The 12,312-nt window shown below is 41.5% G+C and overlaps 1 protein-coding gene across 5 annotated transcripts in view; it reads left to right on the top strand.

Annotated features, from left to right (window-relative positions):
- The window catches only part of LOC140199279 (ATP-binding cassette sub-family B member 6-like), a 265,085-nt gene that overhangs the window by 78,026 nt on the left and 174,747 nt on the right, over positions 1-12,312 (top strand). For all 5 annotated transcript variants that reach the window (XM_072261069.1, XM_072261072.1, XM_072261067.1 and 2 more), the window contains exons 5-6: positions 8,641-8,733; positions 10,657-10,849. In XM_072261069.1, coding sequence (XP_072117170.1) covers positions 8,641-8,733; positions 10,657-10,849 — 286 coding nt within the window. The remainder of the gene's footprint in view (positions 1-8,640; positions 8,734-10,656; positions 10,850-12,312) is intronic.

Genomic DNA, 12,312 nt, shown 5'->3' with positions numbered 1-12,312 from the left:
AAATTTACTTTGAACTTTGAGAGTGTACTTTGAACATCACAGTTCTGAGCTGTTTCTCTTTACACAGAAGTGTAAGGCGTGCTAAATGTCTTCAGCATGTGAGTTCCTCCAGCATTTTGTGTCGTTCCAGATTTCCAGCATCTGCAAGATCTCTTGTGTTTATGTTTCCAGTAATTTCTGTTTTTTGAGTAATTTCTGGTTTTATTTTAAAGGGTGCATATTGATTACAACATTGTGAAGAGGTCCCTGCTCATTAGGAGTACCACGGAATCCTTTATACCCATCAGAAAGGGAGACAGGGCCTTGGTTTAATGTTTTAACCAAGACAACAAATCTGAGGGTGAAGAACTGGTTCTTGGGTATCAGCTTAGATTTTGTGATGATTCAGGCCTCATTGTAGAAAATGAAGAGTTTTCAGGAGGGCTTCCAACCAGGTTCAAGATCAAATTTATTGTCATTCAACCTTACAGCTACATAAAATAATGTTCATCAGTGACCAAGGTACAAAACATATATCACAAACAGCACAGAAGATATTAACAGATAAAAGAAGTATTCTGTCAATGTGCAAGTTCACATAAAGTGCCTGTACTACATATGGTTAAATATACAATAATATTACAGCTCCTAACACTGTTAGAAATGGTGTTTCTAACAGTGATAGTATCAAAGTATACTGAACGTATCAAAGCCTGGCGGAAGAAACTGTTACTCAGCCCAACCATCCTTATTCTTCTACTGAGGTACCAGTGCTTTCTAATCTAGGCAGGATCCTGGTAAATCTCCTCTACATCCTCTTTAAAACTTTCACATCTTCCTATAATGAGGCAACCAGAACTGAACAATCTATTCCAAGTGTAGTTTAACCAGAATTTTTTTAGAGTTACAACATTACCTCTTGTACTCAATCCCCTGATTAATGAAGGACAACACACCATATTCAAATCTGCAAAGATTCAAAGTACATTTATTAACAAAGTATGTGTAAATGATACGTCTCTGAGATTTGTCCTCCCGCTGGCAGCCACAAAACAAAACATCACCATGGAACTTGTTCAAGAAAATATCAAACACCCAATGCATGAAAAAAGAACAAATTGTGCAAATGGCAAAATGAGAGCAAGCAACACATGGAATATCAAACATCAAACCAGGAGTCCAGTTCAGTGCTGTATGCTAGTCCACTGCATGGCTACGTTCTCTTTACCAACCTATCAACTTGAGTGGCAACTTTGAGGAGATAGTTTTAATTAGACAGGGATAGTTAATATGTGGAATTCACTGCCAGTGGAGGTGAGGGGGGTTTAAGAGATATTTAGACAAACAGCTGGCAAAGTATGGAGGGGGCTGTGTGGACAAATGGCAGAAATTTGACATGGACATGCTGGGCTGAATGGCCCGTTTCTGTGTTGTATAGCTCCGAGTTTAGTAAGTTAATTAAGCCCATCCTCCCTACCGGGGCATAGGCTGCCAAGAGTTTAGTTAGTTAATTAAGCCCATCCTCCCTACCGGGGCATAGGCTGCCAAGTTCTCTGTCCTGCATTTGTCTTTCAGATTTTCTGCAGATGTAGCCCATCTTCGAAGATCCTTCCTCTCTCAATGATGAAGTTTTTGGAGCTTCTTTTGGCGTTTCTGTAGCTCTTGGTTTTTAAGGGTTGGGATGGCTAGCCTCATGCCCGACTCTCCTTTTTTCACAGCCAGCCTTGAGGCTGTCATTGACACAGCCTCAGAATAGAAGGATGTCCCTTTAGAACAGAGATGAGGAGGAATTTCTTTAGCCTGAGGGTGGTACATCTGTGGAATTCATTGCCATAGACAGCTGCAGAGGGATATTTAAAACGGAGGTTGATAGGTTCTTGATTAGTAAAGGTAGTAAATGTTACAGGGAGACGGCAGGAGAATGGGCTTGAGAGGGATAATAAATCCACCATGATGGAGTGATGGAGCAGACCCAATGGGCTGAATGGCCTAATTCTGCTCCTGTGTCATTTGGATTGTAATGAGTGACATTATTGTTTCTTGTGAAAGCAGTGCAAGCTGCATTCTGCAATCTGATCCTGGATAATGTGTGTACGGCTTTTCACATGGATACTAGTTATACTTGCCTCTCCCATCCAGTTCTCGAGACATCAAACATCTTGATTGTGGGATTTCTCAAGCTTTTTGCAGCAGTACTCACATCGACTCTGTCAGACCCTGAGGAAAACTCATTGATTTTTCTCTTCTTTTTAAACAAAATGCTTGCCGCTTGCCCTCTTCCCTGAACCAGTTTTGAAGGATATCAAAAGAGCCTGTGAGCTGGGCCCTATGAGAAATGTGTTGGCGCCACATTAAAGAGACGGAGTTAAATGCCATCTTTTCAACACTCCATGACCTACGGGGGGTGAGGTCATCTTTCTTGCCAGTTAAGATTAGGGGCAGCGGTCCTCGAACAAAAGCAATGCCAAGCTGGTTTCCTTGCTGAGACAGTGCTGCTTTTGTCTCCATGTGTAGACTAGTGCCAAAGGGAGATTGCCGAGGGTTGGAGACTGACGTGGGACGTGTTTTTACTTTGTTTCTCAATCTGCAGCTGCAGTGAAAAGGGAACAGTGGCTTGCGAAGGAGGGATGAAGTTCCGAAAGATTGTCAAGAGCTCAGATCGGCTCTCACCAGTCCTTTGTGTGGGGGCAGGGGGACTGGGTGAAGAAAATGGAGGATTGTTTCTGCAGAGTGGTGGCACTGATACTGTAAGAATTCTATCTCACAGGAGTAAAAACAGAAAATGTGGAAATACTCAGGAGGTCAAGTAGCATCAAGGGATATTTTGGTTAATATTTCAGATTTTACTTTCCTCAGCTCAACACTGAACTAACTCCTCTACCAATGGATTCACTTTCAAGGACTCTACAATTCACGTTCTCAATTTTATGTGTTTATTATCGATCTATCTGTGTATTGATTTATTCTTTGTTTCTTCTGCATTTGCACAATTTGACTTCCTTTCCACATTAGTTATGTGAGTCTTTGTGTGTAGTTTTTAATTTATTGTACTGTGAATGCTGGCAAGAAAATGAATTTCAGGATAGTATATGGTGGCATATACGTACATACTTTGATAATAAATTTACTTTGAACTTGGAAAAATCCCTTGTCAAAACTGAGAGAGGCTAATAATAAACAAGAGATTTTTCAGATGCTGAAAATCTTGAACACACACAGTGCTGAGGATCTCAGCAAGTCAGGTAGCAACAATGAGAGAGGAGTAAAGAGTCAATACTTAGGGCTGAGACCCTTCATTAGGATTGGAGAGAAACCAAGTTTATCAGTCAAAGCAGTCAAAGTAAATTTATTATTAAGGCATGTATCTGTCACCACACACTACCTTGAGCTTCATTTTCTCACAAGCATTTACAGGACTAGAATATAAAAGCAAGGATGTAATGTTGACGCTTTATAAAGCCTCACTTTGGAGTATTGTAAGCAGTTTTAGGCCCCTTATCTAAGAAAGAATGTGCTGAAATTCTAGAGGGTTCAAAGGAAATTCATGTAAATGATTCTGGGATTGAAAGGCTTGCTATATGAGGAGCGTTTGATGGCGCTGGGCTTGCATTCACTGGAATTTAGAAGAATGAGGGGTGACTAATTGAAACATATCGAATGTTGAAAAGCCTTGGTAAGAGTGGATGTGGAGAGGACGTTTCCTTTGGTGGTAGAGTCTAAAACCAGAGGATACAGCCTCCGAATAGAGGGGTGTCCTATTAGAATGGAGATGAGGAAGAATTTCTTTAGCCAGAGAATGGTAAATCTGTGGAATTCATCACAGATGGCTGTGGAGGCAAACCCTGTATGTATATTTAAGGCATAGGTTGATAGATTCTTGATTGGTCAGGGCATGAAGGGATCGGGGAGAAGGCAGGAGATTGGGGCTAAGGGGGAAAGTGGATTAGTCTTGATGAAATGGCAGAGCAGACTTGATGGGCCAAATGGCCTAATTCTGCTCCGATATCTTATGGTCTTGAAATAAAGAAATACAATTGAATGTATGAAAAACTATATTTAAACAAATTCACACGAACAACCTATGTTCAAAAGAAGAAGAACTCTGTAAGTAAATAAATATAATAGATAGATAGATAAACATCATTAATAATGAGTTGTAAAGAGTCCTTGAAAGTGAGTTCATAGATTTTGGAATCAGTTCAGAGTGGAGGCACGTTGGTTTATGAGCCTGATGGTTGAAGGGTAATAATTGTTCCAGAACTTGGTAATGTGGGACCTCCTGCTCAATGGTGATAATGAGACGAGAGCATGGCCTGGATGGTTGGGATCCTTAATGATAGATGTTGTTTCTTTTGTGGTAAATGTGCTCTGTGGTAGGGAAGGCTTTGCCTGTGATGGACTGGGCTGTATCCATCACTTCCTATAGACCTTTCAGTTCCTGAGCTTAAACAACAGGAATTCTGCAGATGCTGGAAATTCAAGCAACACACATAAAAGTTGCTGGTGAACGCAGCAGGCCAGGCAGCATCTCTAGGAAGAGGTGCAGTCGACGTTTCAGGCCGAGACCCTTCGTCAGGACCTGAGCTTTTCAGTTACAGAGAATGTCAGAAGGACAGATAGGATAAAGGTAATATCACTGAGTGGTCAGGCCAGTGTTTCCATGGGTATAAGCTGTAGAGATCACATTGCCAATGGGTTAATTGGGATATTTAGAGAGATTGGGGTGGGGGAGCAGAAACTGAGCCAGAAGTATGAAAATGTTTATCCAAGATAGTTCACTTTTTCTGAAAAAAACTAGCAACAGCACAGAATGTACACTGAGTGGTCATTTTATTAGGTATACCTGTACACCTGTTTGTTAATGCAAATATCTAATCAGAAAATCAAGTGTCTGACTGTGAAATGATGGTTGGTGCCAGACAGGGTGGTTTGAGTATCCCTGAAAGTGTTGATCTCCTGGGATTTTTGCGTATACCAGTCTCTAGAACTTACAAAGAATGGTGTGAAAAATGAAAAAAAAAATCCACTGAGTGGCAGTTCTGTGGGCAAAAATGCTTTGTTAATGAGAGTCATCAGAGGAGAATGGCCAGACTGGTTCAAGCTGACAGGAAGGCAACAGTAACTCAAATAACTATGCTTTACAACAATGGTGAGCAGAAGAGCATCCCTAAACACACAACATTTTGAACCTTGAAGTGGATGGGCTACAGTAGCAGAAGATCACGACATACACTCAGTAGCCAATTTATTAGACACAAGAGTCACTTTTGAGGATTATTCATTTACCTTATTATTTTCATGATTTGTCATCTTTTCACATTATGTGTTTGTCAGACTTTCTTATGTATAGTTTTTCATAAATTCTATTGAATTTCTTTATTTTCCTGTGAATGCTGGCAAGAAAATGAATCTCAAGGTAGTAAAATTACTGCCTATTAAAATAATAAAATTACTTTGTACTTTGACAGCTTGTTTCTGTCAGAATGACATGGAAGTGTGGCAAAATTTATTTTACCTCCTATACTACTAACATATCTACGAGGGGTGATTGATAAGTTCGTGGCCTAAGGTAGAAGGAGTCAATTTCAGAAAACCTAGCACATTTATTTTTCAACATAGTCCCCTCCTACATGTACACACTTAGTCCAGCAGTCGTGGAGCATACGGATCCCTTCTTTGTAGAGGTGGTCCACAGCAGGGGTGATTGATAAATTTGTGGCCTTAGGTAGAAGGAGATGAGTTATACAGCTCTCGTTACATGCACGTGCAGTTCAACCCTTTGAGTGAAAATGCAGAAAGTTTGAAATTAATAACTCAGCTTCTTCTACCTTAGGCCATGAACTGTGGACCACTTCTGGAGGTCCAAGACACTGACTTCTACAAAGAAGGGATCCGTATGCTCCACAACTGCTGGACTAAGTGTGAAAATGTAGGAAAAATAAATGTGCTAGGTTTTCTAAAATTGACTCCTTCTACCTTAGGCCATGAACTTATCAATCATCCCTCATATTACACCTGAAAGCATTGCTGTCCTAGCTGTGGCATTGTCTGCATATTCCTCATTGAATCCACGGAATTGCAATGCAAAGTTGATTCATAAGACAGAAGCAGACTTGGGTCATTCAGCCCATTCATCATAGCTGATTTATTATCCCACTCAACCCCATTCTCCCACTCAACTCCATTCTCCCACCTTCTCCGTTTAACCTTTGACACCTTACTCATCAAGAACATAGCACCCCCTGCTTTAAATATACCCAATGAATTGCCCTCTACAGCTATCTGAGGCAATGAATTCCGCACACACTGGCTAAGAAATTCCTCCTCATCTTTGTTCTTAAGGGATTTCCTTCTATTCTGAGGCTGTGCCCTCTGGTCAATATTCAATGGGTTTCATTGAGGTCTCCCCTCATTCTACTAAATTCGAGTGATTACAGGCCTAGAGGGACTGTCCATGAAGATGATACTTAGCTATTATTCACTGGTCATTCCTCTGTAGCCTGATCTCTCAATGTTTATAGTTCAAGTTCAAGTTCTATTTTATAGTCATCAGCCTGTTCATATATACAGTCAAACAAAGCGACATTCCTCCAGACCACGGTGCACCCACGTAGCATATATCATACACAGTGCATAAAGTAAAAATATTACCACAAATAAGTTAATAATATTAAATATAAAATGCATGTAGTGCACAGCACAGGTAGACAGTAAACAGCTTGCAGTCCTCATCATGAGACCTTGGTGGTGGCAGAGTTTTCATTAGTCTCATTGGCTGAGAGAAGAAGCTGTTACCCAGTCTGCCAGTACTAGTGTTGATGCTCTTATACCTCCTTCCTGACAGTAGTGCGTCAGAGGAATTGTAGGATGAATGGTAGGGATTGCCAATAATGTAGCGGACCCTTTGTATACAACGCTGCTGGTAAATGTTACAAAAAGGGGGAAGGGATACCCTAATAATCCTCTCAGTAGTTTTTTACTATGCTCTGTAGGGTCTTGCAGTCACATGCCTTACAGCTTCTGTATCACACAATGATGCACCCAGACAGAATGTTCTCAATGGTGCTCCTGTAGAAAATTGTTAGAATGGTGACAGGGAGCCTTGCACATCTCAATCTCCTCTGCAAGTGTAGACACTGCTGTGTTGCCATGATTAATGAGGAGGTGTTGTGGGTCCAAGTTGGATCATCCATTAAAGAATAGAAGGTCTAGAATGATTAAACATACCAGGCTAACTCATTCATTTTTGTCACTTGTGGCATAGCAACATAATGTTTAGTATAATGCTATTACAGCGCCATCAACCTGGCTTCAATTCCTGCCATCGTCTGAAAAGAGTTTGTATGTTCTCCTTGTGGCCAGGTGAATTTCCTCCTAGTACTTCAGTTTCCTCCCACATTCCAAAGACGTACGGGTTAGGTTTAGTAAGTTATGGACATGCTATGTTGGTGCTGGAAGCATGGCGACACTTGTGGGATGCTCCCAGCACATCCTCAGACTGTGTTGGTCAGTGACATAAACAGTGTATTTCACTGTATCTTTCGATGCACGTGTGATAGATCAAGCTGATCTTCAATGTAATCTTCAGAATCAGGCTTAAATTACTGCTATATGTCATGAAATTTGTTTTGTGGCTGCAGTACAATGAAATACATAAAAATCTATAAATTACAATTAGAAATATATACAGTATGCATAAAATGAGAGGAAAAAAAGTGAGGTCATGTTCATGGGTTAATTGTTTGTTCAGAAGTCTGATAGTGGAGGGGAAGAAGCTGTTGCTAAAATGCTGAGTATGGATTCAGGCTCCTATACTACCTCCCTGATGGTAGTAATGAGAAGAGGACTTGCCCTGGGTGGTGGGGATCCTTAGTGATAGAACTGCTCCGCTCTTTACAAGCACAACCAAAGTAGAGTTGAGTTTTTTTTAAATCAGTGACACAGTCTCTGGTCCTTCTCCTTCTGGACATGGAGCTCTGCTGGCGGTGGAGACTGCCGCAGATTCTCCATGATAATCGTATTAATGAACTCTTAAAATGAAACTTGAAATTGCTCTGGTGTTCTTAATATTTTCACGATAGTGGCGATAGGCAAATTGCTGTGGGTCCAGATTCTAGCCATGACCAACCTCTCAAAGCATTTTATCACTGTAGATGTGAGTGCTACTGGACAATAGACGTTATGGCAGCTTACATTGCTCTTCATGGACACTGGTATAATTGTTGCCCTTTTGAAATAGGTGGGAACTTCTGACCATAGCAATGAGAGATTGAAAATGTCTTTGAATACTCCCATCTGTTGGTTGACACAAGTTTTCAGAGCCTTACCAGGTACTCTATTGGGGTCCATTGCCTTATGAGGGTTCGCCTGTTGGCCTCTGAGCACAGGGTCATCAGATGCTGCAGGGATCCTCATAGCTGTGGTTTTATTCCCTTTCACAGTGTGCATAGAAGCTCTTGAGCTTGTCTGGGAGTGAAGCATCACTGACACTCATGATGATGGGTTTTGCTTTGTTGGAAGTAATAGCCAGCAAACCCTGGCAGAATTCACGTGCATCCAACAGCATTTAACCTCTTAGTTCTTGAAATAGACCTCACAATTCATACCTGGTTTTATGGGACTTGCATCAACACACTAATGCATACCTCTTTTGTTCCACAGTGAATGAACTGAGTGACCAAGCCCCATGGAAAACTCTAGCCACAACTGTCTGCTTGTATGTCTTCCTTAAGTTCCTACAGGGTGGTGGCACAGGTAAGAGATTGACCTTAGGAACATAAATTTCAATCTGTGATAAATCGAACAGATAGTGACATCAATGTCCCCAACTGAAGGCTGTGATACTCTGGAATTCTCTCCTTTACCTTGTTGATTTTGTTTAAAACATACATGTTTCTGCAGAGAAGGATCAGAGTCAAAGATCAGGCTTCTCTTTCAACACCTCTTCCTCATGAGCACTTTACAATACAATTGTAATGGGGACTTCAATATGCAAGGGGATTGGGAAAATCAGGTTGATGTCAGATCACAACAGAGGGAACACCTTTTAGAGTAGCTTGTGCTTGAGCCTATTCGGGGAAAGACTATTTTAGATTGGGTGTTGTGTAATAATCCAGATTTTATTAGGGAGCTTAAGGTTAAGCAACCCCTAGGAGTCAGTGATCATAATATGATTGACGTAAACACGAGGAATTCTGCAGATGCTGGAAATTCAAACAACACACATCAAATTTGCTGGTGAACGCAGCAGGCCAGGCAGCCTCTCGAGGAATAGGTACAGTTGACGTTTCGGACCGAGATCCTTCATCAGGACTAACTGAAGGAAGAGCTAGTAAGAGATTTGAAAGTGGGAGGGGGAGGGATGGAGCCAAGAGCTGGACAGGTGATTGGCAAAAGGGATATGAGAGGATAATGGGACAGGAGGTCCAGGGAGAAGGAAAAGGGGGAGGGGGGGGAAACCCAGAAGATGGGCAAGGGGTATAGTCTGAGAGACAGAGAGAGAAAAAGGAGAGAGAGAGAAAGAATGTGTGTATGTAAAAAAATAACGGAAGGGGTACGAGGGGGAGGTGGGGCATTAGCGGAAATTAGAGAAGTCAATGTTCGTGCCATCAGGTTGGAGGCTGCCCAGACGGAATATAAAGTGTTGTTCCTCCAGCCTGAGTGTGGCTTCATCTTTACAGTAGAGGAGACTGTGGATAGACATATCAGAATGGGAATGGGATGTGGAATTAAAATGTGTGGCCACTGGGAGATCCTGCTTTCTCTGGTGGACAGAGCGTAGGTGTTCAGCAAAACGATCTCCCAGTCTGCGTCGGGTCTCGCCAATATATAGAAGGCCACATTGGGAGCACCGGACGCAGTATATCACCCCAGCCAACTCACAGGTGAAGTGTTGCCTCACCTGGAAGGACTGTCTGGGGCCCTGAATGGTGGTAAGGGAGGAAGTGTAAGGGCATGTGTAGCACTTGTTCCGCTTGTTCCTTGTAAGACGCAGATTGGGGGACTGCTTTGTTGAGCACCTCCACTCCATCTGCCACAACAGACAGGATCTCCCGGTAGCCACCCACTTCAACTCTGCTTCCCATTCCCATTCAGATATGTCCATACGTGGCCTCCTCTGCTGCCATGATGAGGCTAAACGCAGGTTGGAGGAGCAACACCTCATATACCGTCTAGGTAGTCTCCAGCCCCTTGGTATGAACATAGAGTTCTCCAACTTCCGGTAATTTCCTCCCCCTCCCTTCCTCTATCCCTATTTCACATCACTGCCCTCATAGTTCCGCCTCCTTCTACTACTACTTTGCATTGTTCTCCTGCCAATCACCTCCCTGCTTCCCCTCCCCCACCACTTTGTCTTTAAAATTACTGTTTTTTTCAACTACCAGCATTCTTCAAACCCTCCCCAAAGTTCTTCCTTCAGTCCTGACGAAGGGTTTTGGCCCGAAACGTCGACTAATCTTTTCAACTGATGCTGACTGACCTGCTGAGTTCCTCCAGCGCATTGTGAGTGTTCCTTTGACAACAGCATCTGCAGGTTATTTTGTGTTTCTGGGGAAAAAAGTCTGGCTGTCCGTTCTACAGTATCTCGGCCTCTTATCATTTTGTTCACCTCTATAATTACCGGATAAATGAGAGCAAACTGCAGTTTATGCATAACTTACGATTGTTTCTGTTCAGGTGCATCTGGCTTTGTAAACAACTTACGATCCTTTATGTGGACTAAAGTCCAGCAATACACCAGCCGACACGTTCAGGTTGCACTTTTTGCTCACCTTCATTCTCTTTCACTTCGCTGGCATCTTGGCAGGAAGACTGGAGAAGTTCTCCGCAGTGTGGATCGTGGAACCAACAGTATTAACACCTTACTAAGGTACTTAAGATGATGAGAAAGGATATTCTTCAATTATAGTGATGATTCAGCCAAGATTTATGAGCCTGATATTCAAAGTTAAAAGTAAATTTATTATCAAAGTACTTATACATCACTATATGCTACCCTGAGATTCAATTTCTTGCAGGTATTCACTGTAAATACAAAGAAGCACAGTAGAATCAATAAAAGAAACCTAGGGGAAAAGGTGGGCAAACAGCCAATGTGCAAAAGACAACACACTATGCAAATACAAAAAAAATTTTAAAAAACAAAATAATAATAAATAAGCAATAAATATTGAGAACATGTGTTGTAGAGTCCTTGAAAGTGAGTCCAAAGGTTGTGGAATCAGTTCAGTGTTGGATGAGTGAAGTCATCATACTGGTTCAAGAGCCTAACGGTTGAAGGGCAATAACTGTTCCTGAACCTGGTGGTGTGGGACCTGAGGCTCCTGTACCACCTTTTGATGGCAGCAGAGAGAAGAGACCATGGGCTGGATGGTGAGGGTCATAGTTCCCTCTAAGCTGTGCGCGTGTGCGTGCGCACACACATTTTTCAACCAGCGCACAAAGGAAATTAATGTGCGCTCAAAAGGTTAATTACCTAAAATAATGTAGTAGTTAATAATTATACTTATTGAAAAGAATCTTTTAGCTAATTGTTTCTGTTAACTAGTTAGTCGGTTTTTCAAATACCACAATGCACATCACTAATTTATATCACCTCACCGTTCCTGTTCCGGTTTGTATAGCTGCATCGCGGCAGCAGCCATGTTTGGCAGACAGTGTTCATATCTTAAAGTTTACAAAGATCTGTTTCAAATCCTGTAGATAGCTTACTAAGTTTTTATTGGAAAAAATATTGATTCACTATGTCGAATTCAAAAGAAGCGAAGGGCGTGAAGTGCAAAAGAACTGCAAATTTGTTTAAAGTTGAATGGCTTAACAAAATAGTAGAAACTGCTACACCAAAAGCTCATGAGGTCATGAACGTTCAGCTACGAGAAATATTTATGTATGATTCGGAAACTGGAGTTACCGGTTTGTATTGTCGAGATGCGAAAGTTGCTGGAGAATTTGCTAGTGGAAAGATGTGGGATGATATTTGGAAACTTGACTTTTCGAAGTGTCATTTGGCAAGTAAATCGCATTTGGACAGTGTACAAAAGCTCAGGCAACAGAACCCATCATTACCCGTTAAAGGAGTGCTACGCATGTTACGGTTGAGTGCAGATGAGTGAGAGTGAAAACAATCAAACCCAGAGAAGATCAAAATTCAGGGGCAAGAATGGTCAGCTTTTGATTTCTCCGCAATTGTAGATTGTGACTTCACATTTGGCGATGAACAAGTTAATGCCTTATTTCTAAAATATCATGAATTTCTAGCTGAAAATATTGTAATAGTTAAACAGTTTAATGATTTCAAATTTTCCGTGCAAGAAAAAATTAAATCCAAACCGA

The sequence above is a fragment of the Mobula birostris genome, chromosome 6 (genome assembly GCF_030028105.1).
Source record: "Mobula birostris isolate sMobBir1 chromosome 6, sMobBir1.hap1, whole genome shotgun sequence".
Taxonomy (NCBI): Eukaryota; Metazoa; Chordata; class Chondrichthyes; order Myliobatiformes; family Myliobatidae; genus Mobula; species Mobula birostris.
This window is presented reverse-complemented; position numbering and strand designations above follow the sequence as displayed.